Here is a 20152-nt window from a genome sequence, read left to right as displayed (position 1 = left end):
ATCCATCAGTTGAAGACTTTTTTTTTTTTAATCATCATTTTATTGAGATATATTCACATACCACGCAGTCATACAAAACAAATTGTACTTTCGATTGTTTACAGTACCATTACATAGTTGTACATTCATCACCTAAATCAATCCCTGACACCTTCATTAGCACACACACAAAAATAACAAGAATAATAATTAGAGTGAAAAAGAGCAATTGAAGTAAAAAAGAACACTGGGTACCTTTGTCTGTTTGTTTCCTTCCCCTACTTTTCTACACATCCATCCATAAACTAGACAAAGTGGAGTTTGGTCCTTATGGCATTCCCAATCCCATTGTCACCCCTCATAAGCTACATTTTTATGCAACTGTCTTCGAGATTCATGGGTTCTGGGTTGTAGTTTAATAGTTTCAGGTATCCACCACCAGCTACCCCAATTCTTTAGAACCTAAAAAGGGTTGTCTAAAGTGTGCATAAGAGTGCCCACCAGAGTGATCTCTCGGCTCATTTTGGAATCTCTCTGCCACTGAAGCTTATTTCATTTCCTTTCACATCCCCCTTTTGGTCAAGAAGATGTTCTCCATCCCACGATGCCGGGTCTACATTCCTCTCTGGGAGTCATATTCCACGTTGCCAGGGAGATTCACTCCCCTGGGTGTCTGGTCCCACGTAGGGGGGAGGGCAGTGATTTCACCTTTCAAGTTGGCTTAGCCAGAGAGAGAGGGCCACATCTGAGCAACAAAGAGGCATTCAGGAGGAGACTCTTAGGCACAAATATAGGGAGGCCTAGCCTCTCCTTTGCAGCAACCGTCTTACCAAGGGTAAAACTTATGGTAGAGGGCTCAACCCATCAAACCACCAGTCCCCTATGTCTGTGGTCATGTTAGCAACCATGGAGGTGGGGTAGGCGAATACCCCTGCATTCTCCACAGGCTCCTCAAGGGGGCACTACATCTTTTTTTTTTTTTTTTCCTTGTTTGTCTTTTTTCTTTTTTTTTTTTTTAACTTTCCCTTCTTTTTTAAATCAACTGTATGAAAAAAAAAGTTAAAAAGAAAACAAACATACAATAAAAGAACATTTCAAAGAGACCATAACAAGGGAGTAAGAAAAAGACAACTAACCTAAGATAACTGCTTAACTTCCAACATGTTCCTACTTTACCCCAAGAAAGTTACATAATATAGCAACATTTCAGTGAACTTGTTCCTACTACATCCATCAGAAATTAACAGACCATAGTCATTTCTGGGCATCCCCAGAACGTTAAATAGCTTATCTGTTCTTCTTGGATTATTGTTCCCCCTTCCTTAATTGCTCTCTACTGCTAGTTCCCCTACATTCTACATTATAAACCATTTGTTTTACATTTTTCAAAGTTCACATTAGTGGTAGCATATAATATTTCTCTTTTTGTGCCTGGCTTATTTCGCTCAGCATTATGTCTTCAAGGTTCATCCATGTTGTCATATGTTTCACGAGATCGTTCCTTCTTACTGACGCGTAGTATTCCATCGTGTGTATATACCACATTTTATTTATCCACTCATCTGTTGAAGGACATTTGGGTTGTTTCCATCTCTTGGCAATTGTGAATAATGCTGCTATGAACATTGGCGTGCAGATATCTGTTCGTGTCACTGCTTTCCGATCTTCCGGGTATATACCGAGAATTGCAATTGCTGGATCGAATGGTAGCTCTATATCTAGTTTTCTAAGGAACTGCCAGACTGACTTCCAGAGTGGCTGAACCATTATACAGTCCCACCAACAATGAATAAGTGTTCCAATTTCTCCACATCCCCTCCAGCATTTGTAGTTTCCTGTTTGTTTAATGGCAGCCATTCTAACCGGTGTTAGATGGTATCTCATTGTGGTCTTAATTTGCATCTCTCTAATAGCTAGTGAAGCTGAACATTTTTTCATGTGTTTCTTGGCCATTTGTATTTCCTCTTCAGAGAACTGTCTTTTCATATCTTTTGCCCATTTTATAATTGGGCTGTCTGTACTATTGTCATTGAGTTGTAGGATTTCTTTGTATATGCAAGATATCAGTCTTTTGTCAGATACATGGTTTCCAAAAATTTTTTCCCATTGAGTTGGCTGCCTCTTTACCTTTTTGAGAAATTCCTTTGAGGTGCAGAAACTTCTAAGCTTGAGGAGTTCCCATTTATCTATTTTCTCTTTTGTTGCTTGTGCTTTGGGTGTAAAGTCTAGGAAGTGGCCTCCTAATACAAGGTCTTGAAGATGTTTTCCTACATTATCTTCTAGGAGTTTTATGGTACTTTCTTTTATATTGAGATCTTTGGTCCATTTTGAGTTAATTTTTGTGTAGGGGGTGAGGTAGGGGTCCTCTTTCATTCTTTTGGATATGGATATCCAACCCTCCCAGCCCCATTTGTTGAAAAGACCATTATGGCTCAGTTCGGTGACTTTGGGGGGCCTTATCAAAGATCAGTCGGCCATAGATCTGAGGGTCTATCTCTGAATTCTCAATTCGATTCCATTGATCTATATGTCTATCTTTGTGCCAGTACCATGCTGTTTTGGCAACTGTGGCTTTATAATAAGCTTCAAAGTCAGGGAGTGTAAGTCCTCCCACTTCGTTTTTCTTTTTTAGAGTGTCTTTAGCAATTCGAGGCATCTTCCCTTTCCAAATAAATTTGATAACTAGCTTTTCCAAGTCTGCAAAGTAGGTTGTTGGAATTTTGATTGGGATTGCATTGAATCTGTAGATGAGTTTGGGTAGAATTGACATCTTAATGACATTTAGCCTTCCTATCCATGAACAGTTGAAGACTTTTAAGTGAGACAGGCAGAGGACCTTAACTTCTTCTTTGGCCAACTAGCAAAGCGCTTCCTGAGGAGTTCATCAAAGTTGCCAGTTCGTTCCTAAGGAGTTCATCAAAAATGTTCATCGAAGTTGCCAGCTCGCTGCCTGAGGAATTCATTGAACATCTTCACTGGAATTGCCAGTTTGCTGCCTGCCCAATGGAATTTGGACTTGTGCATACCCACAGTTGTGTGAGACACTTAATCTTATATTTATAGATCCCTCTTGTTGATTCTGTTTCCCTAGAGAATCCTAACTAATACAACTTGGTATCGGGAGTGGTTCTTGAGAAACAGAATCTTAAAATGGGCATTTACAATTGGTTTTCTACTCCGATTCGAGTCAAAGGCACTAATGACTCCATTTCTAATAATCAAGATTGCACTGACAGCCCCTGCATGAGTTGGCAATGGAGATACACAAAATATCACTGTTTGATTCTCCTAATCATACTCTTGTATGAAGCAAGGCTCTGGGTGACAGAGTTTTTGACACCTTAACAGAGTTTTGCAGAGATAGGCAGTATAATGATGTTGGCTGGTTGCTCTTAGATATGCTGGATAAAGTTGTAAGAGAAAGGGATGAGCTAAAGGCTTCAAATTTGAAACTTAAGTGCCATATGACACATGTAAAGGTTTCTATGCGTGCCTGAAAGAAAATCTTATTTCTTGTGCCTGCAGACTGGAGATTTCTGAAAACCAGTCCCAGAGTCTCATTGTGCGAGTAGCAGATTTACAACATAAACTAAAAGCTCAACCTTGCAGGGCATCTGCTGTTAAAGTAAAGCCATTGATTGGAAAAGAATGGGATCCTGAAACTTGGGATGGGGACATACGGATTGATAATAATGGCAGTGAGGACGTTTGAAGCCTGGATACTGCTGAGTCTTTGTTAGATATACTTGTAGTGGTCTGTCCTGAGGAAACAGCCTCCCCTCACCTCCAGTCTGCCATGAGGAGACAGCTACCCAATCTCCACCCTGCTTTAAGGGAACAGCTTCTGGACCTCAAGTCTGCCCTGAGGAGCCTGCCATCCAACCTCTACCTAAAGAGATTAACCCTTCAGTGCCTGCTAAACCTATAATCACCATCACTGAGGAAGCAGCCCTTACTTTTCTGTCTGGAGAGATTAATCCTGTTTCACAAGATGAAACCACCACAGAATGTCCTGAGGTAAATGGCTTGAGGGATACTTCTAATACTTTTTATGACCCACCCCCACCACCAGTCTTTGCTTCAAGACCTATATAACTAGACTAAAGTCCCAACAGGCCATGAAGGGTGAGGTACAAAGTGTGACCCATGAGGAAGTACACTATACTCCAAAAGAACTGTACGAGTTTTCCAATTTTTACAGAGAGAAATCAGGGGAATATGCATGGGAATGGATATTAAAGATGTGTGAGATTCTGCATTCAATGTTGTAGCTCAAGGGGTTAGAAAGGGCATTAACAGTTTGTTTGGGTGGTTGGCTGAAATGTGGATCAAAAGGTGGCCGACACTACCTGAGGTTGAAATGCCAGAACTGCCCTGGTATAATGTAGAGGAGGGGATTCAAAGGTTTAGCAAGATTGGAATGTTAGAGTGGATTTATTATGGAAGATCTGCTCACACACCCCTGAAATGTCCAGAGGACACAGCTTTTACCAGGACTGTGAGGAATAAATTTGTGAGACTAGCTCCATCATCCCTGAAGAGCTCTGTAGTTGCCCTTCTCTTCAGGTCAGATATTACTTTGGGAACTACTTTCACTGAGCTGGAATCCTTAAACACAATGGGGATAATCAGATCCCGAGTTGGCAGAAGCCACATGGCAGCAGCCAATCATCAAAGACAAGGTGAGCATGGCTACCATAATGGAAAATAGGCTCAAGGCAGCAGTCAAAATAATCTGACTTGCATTGGCTAGTAGATCATGGAGTACCTAGCAGTAAAATAGATGGGCAGTCTACTAAATTCTTGTTTAAGCTGTATAAGCAGAAGAATTCTAGGTCAAGTGAACAAAAGTCAACGCTGAATTACAAAAACAGAGTGTCACGGCCCCTTAATCAATTCCCAGACTTGAGACAGTTTACAGATCCAGAGCCCCTTGAATGAGGGGAAGGCTGGATACCCTTGGGGAAGAGTCCTGTTACACTGCCCAAAATTTATAATATTAATATTCTTCCCAGCTTTCCACAGGGGGACCTATGGCCTTTTACCAGGGTAACTGTGCATTGGGGAAAAGGAAATGATGAGACATTTTGGGGATTATTAGACACTGGTTCAGAAGTGGCATTAATTCCAGGAGACCCAAAACATCACTCTGGTCAGAGTTGGGGCTTATGGAGGTCAGGTGATCAATGGACTTTTACTTCAGGTCCATCTCACAGAAAGCCAAGTATGGGGTTGCCATATGGTGCTGCAACCCTATTATTAGGTATACACTTGGAAGAACTGAGAACAGGGACACAAATAGACATTTGCACAGTGGGGTTTATGGTGGCAGCATTCACAGTCTGCAGTAGAAGGAGGTGGACTAAGGGTACGTTGACTGATGAAAGGAATGGCAAACTGTGGTGTATACAGACAATGGAATATTGAGCGGTTACAAGAAGGAATGAAGTTGTGAGGTATGCAACTAGGTGAATGGACCTTGAGGATAGTATGTTGTATGAAATAAACCAGAAATGAAAAGACAAACATTATAATGCCTCAGTAATAAGGACTAACTATAATGTGCAAAATCTGAGAATTGAATCTGAGAGCATAGGTTTTCAGGGGAAGGCTTATGGTAAAGGTTTCCAGATTGTAAGCTCTCACAGCAGTTACATCTATTCCTGAGTTGTAATCGCTATTTCTAAATTCTGAAATGCTGAGCTCTTTGTGCATAACCTTGTCAGTCCCTGGAACTTCGGGTATCTGTGTGACGTGACACCTAAGACTCAGAGCCAGAGTTCGGCAGCTATGAATTACCCAATATGGTAAAGAGGCTGAAAAAGAGATTAGAGATATGAATGAAATGGACTTGGTTAGGACTAAGGCAAATCAGACTAAATGATAAAGAATGATATTGATGGTGTTTTAAAACTTCAGCTTCTGTGTGAGACAAAGGAAGAGAAGTTTATTCAGTGTAAAAGCTATATGTTCTGTAGCACACTATATAATTTAACTTGTATGGTCAGTTTATTCAAACACCATAATTACATGGAACTTTGAACAGGGAGTGAGATCTGGTTGGTTTGTACAGGTTAGTGTGAAGCCCCAATACATCCCAGAGTAATTTGGGCAGAGAAAGAAATATATTTGTAAAGCCCCCTTGAAGGACTGGAGAAAAATGTAGAAATATTAAACTTTCCCACCTAGAGAATTCCTGATATTCTCACAAGCATTGGGAACTACCAGTTTAGTAGGCTGAGCTCTTGCTCTTAGGGCTTGCCCTTAAGAAGCTTGTTACTGCAAAGAAGAGTCTAAGCCTACTTATAATTGTGCCTGAGAGTCACCTCCAGAGAACCTCTTTTGTTGGTCAGATGTGGCCTTTCTCTCTAAGCCAACTCTGCAGGTATACTCACTGCCCTCCTCTCTACATGACTCCCAGGGGTGTAAATCTCCCAGGCAACATGGGACATGACTCTTGGGGATGAGCCTGGACTTGGCATTGAGGTACTGAGAAAGTTTTCTTGACCAAAAGGGTGAAATGAAACAAAATAAAGTTTCAGTGACTGAGAGATTTCAAATGGAGTCGGGAGTGCATTCTGGAGGTTATTCTTATGCATTACATAGATATCCCTTTTTAATTTTTAGTGTCTTGGAATAACTAGAAGGAAATACCTGAAACTGTTGAACTGCAACCCAGTAGCCTTGATTCTTGAAGATGATTGTATAACTATACAGTTTACACTGTGTGGCCATGTGATTGTGAAAACTTTGTGGCTCACACTCCCTTTATCCAATGAGTGGATAGATGACTAGAAAAATGGGGACAAAAAGTAAATGAATGATAGGGAGGGACGGGGGGATGATTGGGATGTTTGGGGTGTTCTTTTTTTACTTTAATTTTTATTCTTATTCTTATATTTTGTGGTAATGAAAATGCTCAAAAATTGATTGTGGTGATGAATTCACATCTATATAATGGTACTGTGAACAAGTGATTGTACACTTTAGATGACTGTATGGTATTTGAATATATCTCAATAACACTGAATTTCTTTTAAATGAGGTACAGATTAAGACATTCTCACATAAAAAAAAAAAAAAGTTGAGGGAGTTCATCACCACTAGACCTGCCCTACAAGCAATGCTAAAGGGAGTTCTTCAAACTGAAAGGAAAGGACAATAGATAGTGGTCCAAAGCAACATAAAGAAATAAAGACCTGGGGTAAAGGTAACCATTTGGGTAATTGTAAATGCCTGTATTATTTTATTATATTGTTTGGTATGTAACTTCACTTCTTACTTTCCACAGGTGCTAAAATGCAAATGCATAAAAATGTAAAGATAAATCTACGCTTTTGGACATACAATGTACAAAGATAGAAGAGGTAATGAGTACAAAAGAATGGCAGGGGGACAAGGGGTATAGGAAAAGCATATGTGCATGCTATTGAAATAAGGTGATATCAAACAAAATGTGACTTATACATTTAGGATGTTAAATTCTAACCCCATGGTAAGCGCAAGGAAAACAGATGAAAAAACATATCCAGATAGAAATGAGAAGGCATTCAATATGGTACAACACAAAAAAGTAAATAAATATAAAAGTAGGTATTAACATAAGTGAGGACAAAAACATTATAAGACTTACAAAGGCTAAATAGGAAAGCTGCAGAGGAAAGTCTTGAATTATCAGTGGTGACTTTAAATGTAAATAGATTAATGTAATATACCACATTAACAGATTGAAGGGAAAAAAACAAATAATCTTCTCAATTGATGCAAAAAGGGTATCTTACAAAATCCAGCAAACCTTCATGATAACAGCCACTTAGAACAATAAGAATAGAAGAAAACTTCCCCAACATTATAAAGGGCATATACGAGAAGCCCACAACTAACATCCTACTTAACGGTGAAAAACTGAGTTTTCCCTCTAAGATCTGGAACAAGACTAGGATTCCTACTGTCAACACGGTTATTCAGCATTGTACTGGAAGTTCTTGCCAGAGCAATTAGGCAAGGAAAAAATAAATTAATTAAAGGCATCCAGATTGGAAAGGAAGAAGTCAAACTTTCCCTATTTGCAGATGATATGATCCTATATACAGAAAATCCTGAAAAATCCACAACAAAACTACTGGAGCTAATACATGAATTCAGCAAAGTGACAGGATACAAGATTAACACCCGAAAATCAGTAGTGTTTCTATAAACAAGAAATGAACAATCAGAAAAAATCAAGAAAAAAATCCATTCACAATAGCATCTAAAAGAAAAAAATATCAAGGAATTAATCTAACCAAGGATGCAAAGGACTTGTACACAGGAAACTACAAAACATTGCTAAAAGAAATTAAGAAAGACCTACATAAATTGGAAAGACATTCTCTGTCCATGAATTAGAATACTAAACATTGTTAAGTTTAATACTACTAAACATTTGTAGTATTGTTAAGTTCTCCTACCCAAAGCAATTTATAAATTCAATGTCATCCCAATCAAAATTCTAACAAACTTCTTTGCAGAAATGGAAAAGCCAATTATCAAATTAAATGGAAGGGTAAGAGACCCCAAATAGCTAAAGCTATCTTGAAAAAGAAGGAAAATGGAGGACTCATTTCCTGATCTGAAAACTTATTACAAAGCCACAATAAACAAAACAGCATGGTACTGGGACAAGGACAAATACAGAGACCAATGGAATAAAATTAAGACCTCAGAAATCAACCACACATTTATGGCTAGCTGATTTTTGACAAGGTGGAAAAGACCACTCAATTGGGAAAGAACAGTCTTTTCAACAAACGGTGCTAGGAAAGCTGGATCTCCATTTGCAAAAAAAAAAAAAAAAAAGAGAGTACCCCTACCTCACACCATATACAAAAATCAACTCAAAATGGATCAAAGACCTTAATATAGGAGCTAGAACTATCAAACTCCTAGAAGAAAACATAGGGAAGCATCCTCAGGACCTTGTATTAGGCAATGGTTTCTTTAGACTTTGCATCCAAAGCATAAGCAACAAAAGAAAAAATAGATAAAAGGGACCTCATCAAAATTAAAATTTTTGTTCCTCAAAGGATTTTATCACGAAAGTAAAAAACAATCTACATAATGGGAGAAAATATTTGGAAACCACATATCTGATAAAGGGTTAATATCCCAGAATAGATAAAGAAACTCTTCAAGTTAACAATAAAAAGACAACTTAACTTAAAAATGGGCAAAAGACTTAAACAGCAATCTCTCCAAAGAAGATATACAAATGGCCAGAAAGCACATGAAAAGATGCTCATCATCAGAGAAATGCAAATCAAAAACCACAATGAAATACCATTTCATACCCCTTAGAATGACAGCTATTAAAACAAAAAACAAGTATTTGAGAAGATGTGGAGAAATAGGAACACTCATTCATTGCTAGTGGGACTGTAAAATAGTGCAGCTGCTGTGGAGACTGTTTGGCAGTTCCTCAGAAAGCTAAGTATATAACTCCCACGTGACCTGGCAATCCCACCACTAGTAGGTATATACATGTAAGAGTTGAAAGCAGGACTCAAACAGATATTTGCACACCAATGTTCATAGTGGCATTTTTCACAATTGCCAAAAGATGGAAGCAACCTAAGTGTCCATCAACCAATGAACGGATAAATAAAATGTGCTCTAAACATACAATGGAATATTGTTTAGTCATAAAAAGCAGTGAAGTCCTGAAACATGCAACAACCTGGGTGTACCTGGAAGACATAACATTGAGTGAAATAAGCCAGACACAAAAGGACAAATATTGTATGATCTCACTGATTTGGAATAATTAGAAAAAGCAAACTCATAGAAGCAGAATCTAGAATATAGGTTATCAGGGTACAGGGTATAGAGAATGGGAAGTTAAGGCTTAAAATGTACAGAGTTACTATTTGGAATGACGGAAGTGTTTTGGTAACGGACAGTGTTGATAATAGCAAAACATTGTGAACACAATTAACAGCACTGGCACTGAAATATATCTCTGAACACGATTAAAGGGGGAAATGTTAGATTGTATGTATGGTAACAGAATACAAAAAATTAAAAAGTCCTTGGAACTACACTACACAGTGAACCCTACGTTAATCATGGACTTCAATTAATAGTACAATATTAAAAATGTGCTATCATCAATTGTAACAAATGTTCCCCACCCATGCAAGGTGTTGATGGTATGGTGGTATAGGGGAATCCTGTATTTTGTGCACAATTGCTTCTTAAACTCACAACTTATCAAATAAAGATAAAAAAGTTATATGCCAAAATCATTCAAGAACATGAGAAACAGAATCCTAAATAAAAATATTAGTCAACAAAACCCCACATCATATGTGATAAATAATACACCATGAACAAGCTGGCTTTATCCCCAAAATTAAAGGTTACGCATGTATTAATGTAATTTGCCACATCAATTGTAGTAAATGTAGAAAAACTACATGCTTCATTCATTTGTAAAATGGATATAATAATATCTGCCTTAGCAGTAGGGTAAATAGGTAAAAAATATATGTAAGTTAGAGTTACATGTGACCCAGAAATTCCACTCATAAGTGTATTTCCAGGATAAATGAAAACACATGTACACACAAAAATTTGTACATGAATTTTCATAGCAGCAGTATTCATGATAGCCAAAAAGTAGAAACAACCCAAATGTCCATCAACTGATGAACGGATAAATAAAATGTAGTATAGCCATACAATGGAAGACTATTCAGAATAAAACGAAATTAACTACTGATATATGTCACAACAAAGATGAAACTTAAAAACATTAGTAAAAGCAGCCAGTCAAAAAGGACCACATATTGTGCGATTTCACTTCTATGAAATGCCCAGAATAGGAAAAAATACAAAGACCAAAAGTAGGTTAGTAGTTGCCTAGGGCTTGGAGGGAATGCAGTGGGAACGGGGAGGTGGCAGCTTAGGGATGTGAGTTTCCTCTTTGGGATAATGAAAATGTTCTAACATTGGTAGTGGTGATGGAGGCACAACTCTGTGAATATATTAAAAGCCACTGAATTGTATACTTTAAATGGATGGATTGTATGGTATGTGAATTATTCTCGATGAAGCTATTCTTTTAAAAAAGTTAAGAGGAAAAAATCAGGATTATGATCAGGATGTTCACTATGACACTTTCATTGAACATCATATCAAAGGTTCTAGCAAGCGCCATAAGACAAGAAAATTAAAGATATGAGTTGTGATGAAAGAAAAAATGTCTACATAGAAATCCCAGGAGAATCTACAGATAAATTATTACCATTATGTTCATTATCATATTTGCTGATTATAAAATCAATACCAAAAAAATCAAATTTATTTCTATATATCACATATGAATGGTTAGGAAATATAATTTTTTAAAAGGTAACTTTTTACAATAGCAGTGAAAACTATGTACCTAGAAATAAATCTAGCAAAAAATGTTCAAACACTTTATGAAGAATAATAAAACTCCTTTGAAAGACATTATAGGAGGACATTCCAGGCCCATGCCTGTCTGGCATTCCTCTGAGATTAAGATTAAAAGATGGGTTGAAACCAGACAATAATTTTTTAAAAATCTACAGTGTTCTTTCTGTCTTAAAAACAAAAATCAAAACAAAACAAAAAATACATTGCCCTTTGCCTGCCCCTCTTTTAAAGTGTAAATACCCAATGTCCTTAGCACCTTAAGGGTAGTGAGTTTGCGCAAAGATTTTAGAGCTAACAAAGGGGATCTGGGGGCAGATGGGGCTTAAAGGAAGAGGGTACCATTTTCATGTCCCCATTCTAGAAAACCCTTCTTTTCACCCTTTCTTCTTCCAGCACTGACACCTAGAAAAGGTCATCTCTGCATCCTCTTTTCCCACTCACTCTTTTACCCACTGCAACGAGTGCCCTGTCCCCACCACTCCCTCAAAACTACTCTTGTCTCTATTGCCAAACCCAGTGAGCAAATTCAGTCCTACCCTACAGAACCCTCAACAACATACAGCACAGTTGACCACTCTCTCCATGTCACCCCTGGTTTCCATAACACCTGGTTCTCCTCATTCTCCTCCACTTCCTTCCAGACTCAGTGGCCAGAGCCAGCTCCTCTCTCTCAGCCCCTCAGTTCAGGCTCCTCAAGGCTCATCTCCGCACACCTGCTCATCACCTCTTTTCACTCTCATCCAACCCCATCACTCAGACCTGGGTTTTTCAAACTAAGGATTTCAACCCAATAAGTTGCAAAATCAATTTAGTGGGTTGCCCCTAGAATTTCTGTTAAATGACATATAATACAAAATATTAGAGCTCACTTCTCAAGTATTGTTTCACAAAATGTTTGTTTTGGTGGTGTGTGTATGTGACAGTATTCTAGATTCCTAAGTATAAAATATTTCTTACTCTGGCTCACAATCATAAAAGTTTGAAAAACACCAGCTTTGGTTGGTAACTCCAAAATCTGCATTGCTCTTCCCCACCTGCAGTTCCAAAGTGTTTCCAACTAGCCACCGGAGAGCTCCAAGTGGATCACCTTCCAGTGTTAGAGCAGATCCAGACTCAATTCTACCTTTCTTCCTCCAGAAGTCTCCTTCTCAGGTGCTCTCCACCTTTGTTCTTTGTAATCCGGCCCTACCTGCCACACCCTGGCCCAGAGCCACACACACTAACCCTCCAGCTAGCAGAGACCCAGCTCTTCCCTGCACTTTTCAATCCTTGTCCAAACAGGCTTGGGTTTTATCCCCCTGCCTTCAACCTCCACCTCTGCCTGTATCATTCCCCTTCCACTAAAATAGCCTTCAAACGCCTCCCTGGACCATGCAGCTCTTCTGATTCGCTTTAGTTCCCACCTCTTCATCCTTAGGGCCCCTTGTTCCTTTCTGTCTTCCCATTAGACCGTGAGCTCCCAGGGATCTGGGACTGTCCGTCTTGCTCACCTTTTAATCCTCAGCACTTAGCATGGTGCCCAGCACAGAGCAAATCTTCATTAAGTATTTGTCCAATTAGGCACAGATTGGGAAGCCAAGAACCTCAAGGGCACACTTCATAGCTCTGCTTCTTGCCTTTTGCTCCTAATCCTCATGGTGTGCAGTTTCTCCAGGGGAAATGCCAAGCCCACTAAGCCATCCCCCCTGCCCCACCTGCTCCACTCCTGACCAGTGTGGGGATGTGTGTGACATGGGTCCCCAGAGTTCTGGCTGCATTTGGTGGTACTTCCCAGAAGTGCCCACAGCACAGCACAGGGTTAGGTCAAGGGCCCAACAAAATGCATGCACACCTTCTTGTGTAAGCCACCCCCAAATTCTCACCAGCACTGCCTGCCATCTTCGGGCCCCTGAGATGGCAGACAATGGAGGCCTGGCATAATATAAAAATCAGCACAGAAGCAAAGAATGGCAGCCTTCAGAAATCTCCCAGCCCCACAGTGGATCTGCTCCCACTTCTGAACGGACTATGGCAACAGCTTCCCAGCCTCTCCTGCTCTAACCCTTCCTGTTTGGGGCCCAGAAAACCTTCCTTACTAGGAGCTTTTATCATGTCACTTCTCTGCTCAAGGACCAAATGTGACTCCTTGTGTCCTAATGCACCAAGTTCAAACTGCTCTTCCCAACGTTCAAGGCCCTTCACTGAAACCACTGACCCAACATTACCTCTACACCCCACTTCTTCCCTACATTCCCTCTTATGTCACTTGAGTCCATTTCTTCACCTGTCTCTTCCAATTCCTACCCCTGCACACCCACACCCTTTTCAACCATGTATTCATTAGCCAATATTCAGTGAGAACTTAGTGTGTTTCAGGCACATATTTGGTGCTCAGGCTGCAGCTGGGAACAAAACAGAGTGAATTTTTCCCTCAGAGCTTTCAGTCTAAAGCAGGTTTTCTCCATCTCAGACTTATTGACATTTGGGGCCAGATAATTCTTTGTTGTGGGAACCCACTTGAGCATCATAGGATGTTGAGCAGCATCCCTGGCCTCTGCCCATTAGATGCCAGTAGCATTCCCCTTGCCCCATCTGTGACAACTAAAAACGTCTCCTGACATTGCCCAGGGGGACAGATTGCCCTCAATTGAGAACCACTGATCTAGGGCAGCAGTTCTGAAGCTGATCAGGCATTTACAAATCACTTGGGGAGCTTGTTAAAAAGGCAGGTTATGGGATTTCACCCCCAGAGTCTGATTCCAGGGCCAACAGGTGAGTCTGATACAGACAGTCCCAGGACCTGCACCAGAGCCCTCATATAGTGTTTCTAGACAGCAGACATCCAGTAATCACATGCAAGCCAGTTCATTACAGTTATGATCTGGGCAGGAAATGAGACAGTAGGTGCTTTGGGTGCACAGATATGGCAGCCAGGTTTGGGGTCAGGATGGTCTCCCTGCTGAACTAACCAAGGATGAAGCCAAGAACTGCAGGGTGGGTAGGGGTCAGGTAGTGGGGGGGTGAAAGCAGATGGTGCCACACCTGCATCCCAATAACGTTTGTTCCCACCCTCTTCAGTTCTGGATGTACATGTCCCCCCCACCAATCTAAGTCTTACCCTTCCTTCCAGGGCCCACTCAAGTTCTACCCACTCCAGGCAGCCTTCCCTAACTACTCTGGCCCTTTGGTGTCTCCCTTCCTTATGCCTCCTCAGACAGTTTAACACTTAACTTCCTAACTGTCTCATTTGTGGCCATTTATTTCCCCAAGCAGACTTCAAGCTCCTTGAGCACAAGAACCACATCACTTTCTTCTTTACAGTCCCCACAGCACTTGGGTATATACAAGTGTTGCCTGCTTGATTAGATTAACCCAAGTCCCTGGAGCCAGGCTTGTGGGGTGGCATCTATGTGACCTAGGGGTCAGGGTCTCTGTGTGAGGGAGGATGGGTGATGGCTGGTGCAGCTGCTGAACTCCAGGTAGCTCAACCCAAGACCAGGAAGGGCTAGCCAGAGCAAGCAGCTAGTAGTTGAGTTGGCTTTTGCCATGGACACTGATACTCGCCGCTGCCCCCCCCCCCCCCAGTTGACAAGGCAGAAGGGATTCCAGCAGCCCCAGCAGCTTGGGGTAGGTGCTAGCAGGGGCGGGCAACCCAGAGCTATCCTGCCATGGAGGAAGCGCCAAGACAGCAGCTAGGGGGCCACTTGCAGGCCTGTAGCAGTCCATTCGGGCCTGACTGTCCTTGCCCAGGTCATCTCAGGGGCGGCAATAACCAAAAGAGGAGGCAGGCCCACTGGGCTCCAACAAGCCAAGAGACTGTGAAAACGTCCTTTAAAGCCACCAGCACCACGCAGAGCTCAGCAGCCATCAACCAGGAAAAAAAGCTCTGTGGGAAGGTCAGGAACAGCAACTGGCTGGAAAACAGGCTTCATACTCCCCGGCTCTGGGGGGGAGGTACATGGAGGGGGAAATGTCTTACCTGCTTGGCTTTCCTACAGTGAGCAAGGCACCCAGTGGCAATCTTCACCCTCCCATCCCAGAATGCACCCCAGAACAAATGACTGATGTGGAACCCAAAGGATGGAAGGAGAACACTGTTTCATTATCTAGTCGTTTAGAGAAGAAGATGGGATGTTTATATACCCAGAGAGGCAGTTGTTTTCCTATCAGCTGGGTTGTGTGGTAGTGGTGGTGGTGGTGGTGGTGAGAGTAAGGGGATGCCAGCAGAGAGGAGGAGAGGGGGTTCTTTCCAAGAGAGGCCCTGATATCCTTGTATCTTGAAGCAGATCCCTCCCTGACACCTGGCAGAGTGCCTGAAGCATTTCCCCTGGGCCAGCAGAGCAGAGTTGAGGGAAGGAAGGGTTTGGCATTTCAGTGTATCTCCTGCACACACAAGGGACTGAGGCTGCGCTCCAGTTCCCCAGTGCCACCTCTCACTGCTCTTTCTCTTAATGGAGTTTCCAGGAGGATGGGGAGGAGGGAGTCCAGCCAGGGGAGGGTTAACGTCTGCTCAGCTCTGTCCTTCTAGGGTAAGGATGAGAATGATCAGTTTCAACAAGGATCCGGATGGGTTTCACAGATCCAGTGACTGCATAATTGTAAGAATTCATTCTCCCTGTCACATCTACCCAATATACTACCACCCCCAACTCACCAGACACTCCTGGGGAAAGGGTCCTCACAAAAAAGTTCAGGACTCGCGAATTAATTCTGTCCAGTTTGGGGCCCACCCTCCTTGCGAGCCTCCCCTCTAGCCAACTGGCCACGGACCTCTAGGTTTGGGGAACAGCGATCCGACCCCGCGACCGCTTTGGGAACTCAGACGGATTTAGCGTCAGCTTGGCTGCTCGGAATTCCAAACTGTCCCCTATTTTTCACAGCAGAACAAAGTTGTTGGGCCCCTCTGGCCAGCGCTGGGCAGTCTGTCTCCTCGGGTTTGGAGCTGAGATGCGCTTCGGCGAGCTGGGACCCTAGCCTACCGCGCCGATGCTCCGGGCTAAGTGCAGACTCCACCATCACTCACCCCGCGGACGCGCTGGCAGACGCTGCGGCCGCCACTTGGGCGTTCTCCCGCGGGCTCCGCGCATCCCCACCCCCGCTCGGACTTTCTTACCTCTTGATGTAGTTCCTGCCGTAGAGGATCTGTTGCAGCAAGGTTACCAAGGCGAAGGCGCAGATGAAGATGAAGAGCAAAGTTCGGTTCCCCAGCAAATCCCGGTTGGCCGAAGGGTCCGCGTAGCGCATCCTGGCGGCGGCGAGGGCGCGGAGGGGCGCGGAGAGGCTGGCAATCACGCGCGGGGCTCCGAGGTCCCCGGAGGCGCGCGGCCGACCAGGCGCCTCATGGCACGATCAGGCGGGAGGGGGACTTTGCGGGGTAAAGTTTCCAGTGGCACGGCCGGAGCAGGGGGCTTCCGAGTGTCCCTGGCGCCGGGGCGGAGGACCAGGCAGGGACGGCCGCAGGGAGCTCCGCCGCGGCCTCGGGCCTTCCCTCCCGATGTCTTTACCTCCGGGAGCTGGTGCCCGGCAGCCGCCGATTTCCTCGCGGAGGGGCAACGCCAGGTGCCCAGAGCCGGGGGCGGCCCCTCCCACCGAGGCAGCCGCCAATGAGGAGCTAAGCCCCAGCGCTGTCCGCTGGTGCGCGCGGGCGCATCGCGCACCGCCTCCCTGGCCAGGCTCCGGATCGCGATCTCCCAGCGCGGAGTGCCCTGGCCGGGGTGAGCCAATCCGATCCCCGGGCCCCCAGGGAGGAAGCGCGAAGGTTGGACTTCAGTTCTTAGAAGGGGGAGGACAAAACACAGGGACAGTCTGGCTAATGACATGCGGCCGGGGAAAGGGGGAAGGGTGGAGCGTAAAACGCCGGGCTTGAATCGTGGGATAAAAAGGGGTGCGGGAAGGGGAAGCCACGGCTGCGGAGCTGGGCTTGCTGGAGGGGAGCATTTGCACTCCTGAGTCGATGCCGTGGCCGCGTCCTCGCGAGCTCTTGGAGATTTCTCCGGAGAAAGCAGAGCAAGGTCAGCAGGGAACCCTTCAAGGACGGCGCGCGCGGCTGCTGCATGCTGATGGCCTGCCGGGTGCCGCCGCGTCCCCGGCACCCAACTCCTGAAGAGAGGCAATTCAGGACCTTCCCGCCCCCTCCTCAGGCCTCCTCCCCTTTCCCAACTGCAGCTCGCGGCTGTTCGTCAAAGACCCTGTTGTCGCCGAGACAGTGGGACCTTGTCTCATCCTTGGTGCCACTCGTAAATCATAGATCAGGCAGCCGGTCGCCTTTGGGTACCACGGTCCCCGCATGCTTTAGTAAGTCACTAAAGAGGTTTGTGCTTCAGAGAGTACGCCAGGGAAAATAAACACGGAAATACGGAAATGCCATGCGAATGCTGCCTCTTCAGAAAACCTTATCACAAATGAGCCCCCAGCCCTGCCATGCGAACACCCCAGTGTCTTCCGGCGCCTGCGAGTCACGTGCCGGCGGCATAGACCACTGGGTCCTAGTTGGATGATTCTAGGGCGCCCCTTTCCAGGGCCCTCTAGCCTCATGAGGAGGCTCCAGAGTCAGATCAAGAATTCAGCTCAGAACTTGACCGAAACTCAAACCTCGGCTTGCAAAAGAACTTTGTTGCGGAAGTGCCCAGACTCCAAAACTCTTGGCCTCGGCATTTAGTAGTTTCTCCTCTTTGGACTGGAAAGATTTGAGGAAAGCACGGTAAAGCCTCTTGATTAGGGTTCCACCAATCACTTGGAATTTATGTTAATCCACCCAAGCAAGGTGGAAGTGGACTCGGTGCTATCTGTAAAGAGTTTATGTATCAAATATTATCGGCATTGTCGCAGGTAGGCTTTTTAACTAATTAAAGAAGTTATAAACATTCAAAGGGTCCACTATTATTATTGGTTTGGTAGTTTACACTTCACCAAGTGCTTGCTCCCGCATATAGAGTTGAATTTGAGCCGCCTTGCCTCTTACTAACCTATTTTACAATTGAAAGGACTGAAGTTCTAGTTGTCCATAGAAATTCACTTAGCAGGAAGCCTTTAGAATCTGAGACTTAGCTCTTTCTCCCATACATACAGGAAGGGCTGGCTTCTTGGGTGTGGGACCCACCCCCACCCCCGTTCTGCACACAGGTCCCAGGTTGACAGAGTTATTTTTAATCTAGATGGTCCTCAATGTGCAGAATTCATAAGGCACTATTGTCAGGGCTCCAGGCCATGTGCTGTCTTTTCATTTCTTTTCCAGCTCCTTCCCCATCCCCATTAGGAACCAACCCGGATAGGTGTCTTTGGACACATGCCTCCTTGTAAAACCAAAACAAATCTATTTTAAAGTAAGGAATCCAAATTATTCTAAAAACTTTTTCATTGAAGTATAACATTTACAGAAAAGTGCACAAATCGTAACTGTTCATGTCACTGAGATTTCACAAGCTCAACATGCCCATGTAACCAGCACTCTGATCAGCAAACAGGACATTCTCATCCCCAGGTCCCTACTCATGCCTCTTTCCACTACTCTCTCAGAGAAACCACTATCCTGACTTCTAACCAAAGATTAGTATTTCCTGTTTTTATATTTTATATAAATGGAATAATACATTATATATTTTTTTGTGTTTGTCTTTTTTGCTCAACATTGATTGTGGAAGTCATCCATGTTATGTGTGGTAGGCAGAATTCTAAGGGTCCCTGTCCCTGGCATACACACACCTTCTCCCAGTTATTCAAACACCAGGTGCCACTGTGTCATTCAAATACTTAGTGTGCCAGTTATTCAAACACTAGGTATAGATGTAATTAATTAAGATGTAATTAAGGTCCCAAATCAGTTGACTTTAAGAAAGGGAGATTATCCTCAGTGGCCTAACCTAATCACACAAGCCCTTAAAAGGGTCTGGGTTCTTCCTGGGTGAAAGAGAGAGATTTGCCCTGAGGAATTTATTCTTTTGTTAGCAAGGGATGGGGATGACTTCTAGGAGTTGAGATTGGCTGGGAAAGCCAGCAAGGAAATGGGACACCTCAATCCTCAGTCACCAAGGAACTGAATTCTGCCCACAACTTGAATGAGCTTGGAAGAGGAGCCTGAGATCCACCTCAATTTCAGCCTGCAAAACCCTGAACAGAGAACCCAGCTCCACAGTGCCAGAGTGTTCCAGTCTACTAGAGCTGCCATTATGCAAAATACCAGAAATGGATTGGCTTTTATAAAGGGGATTTATTCAGGCACAAATTTAAAGTTCTAAGGTCATAAAAGTGTCCAGACTATGGCATTAACAAGATGATACCTTCACTGAAGAAAGGCCAATGGCATCTGGAACACCTGTGTCAGCTGGGAAGGCACATGGCTGGTATCTGCTGGTCCTTTGCTCCCAGGTTGCGTTTCAAAATGGCTTTCTTCAAAATGTCTCTGTCAGTTCCTGTGTGTCCTTGCTTCTTACACCCTGGGCATTTTTCTCTAAGCATCTGGGGGTTCTCTCTTAGCTTCTCCAGGGCAAACTCTGGGTTTAGCATCTCCAAACATCTTTCTGTCTGTATCTCCAAGTGTCAGCATCTGTGTCAGCTCCCAGCTATCTCTTAAAGACTCCAGTGATCTAATTAAGCGCCACCCTGAATGGGCGGGACCACGTCTCCATGGAAATATCTAATCAAAATGTCTCACCAATAGTTAGGTGAATCACATCTCCATGGAAACAACCTAATCAAAAGATTAATAAGTCTACCCCCACAAGACTGCATTAAACACGGCTTTTGTGGGGGACATAAT

At 43.5% G+C, this 20152-nt stretch overlaps 1 protein-coding gene across 2 annotated transcripts in view; it reads right to left on the bottom strand.

Moving 5' to 3' along the window:
* The window catches only part of ST8SIA5 (ST8 alpha-N-acetyl-neuraminide alpha-2,8-sialyltransferase 5), a 77775-nt gene extending 60849 nt beyond the window's left edge, over positions 1-16926 (bottom strand). For both annotated transcript variants that reach the window (XM_037805934.1, XM_037805935.1), the window contains exon 1: positions 16511-16926. In XM_037805934.1, the coding sequence (XP_037661862.1) occupies positions 16511-16641 (131 nt within the window). In that variant the 5' untranslated portion in view covers positions 16642-16926. The remainder of the gene's footprint in view (positions 1-16510) is intronic.
* Between the last annotated feature and the right edge of the window lie 3226 nt (positions 16927-20152).

Source organism: Choloepus didactylus, chromosome 16 (assembly GCF_015220235.1).
Source record: "Choloepus didactylus isolate mChoDid1 chromosome 16, mChoDid1.pri, whole genome shotgun sequence".
NCBI classification, from domain to species: domain Eukaryota; kingdom Metazoa; phylum Chordata; class Mammalia; order Pilosa; family Megalonychidae; genus Choloepus; species Choloepus didactylus.
This window is presented reverse-complemented; position numbering and strand designations above follow the sequence as displayed.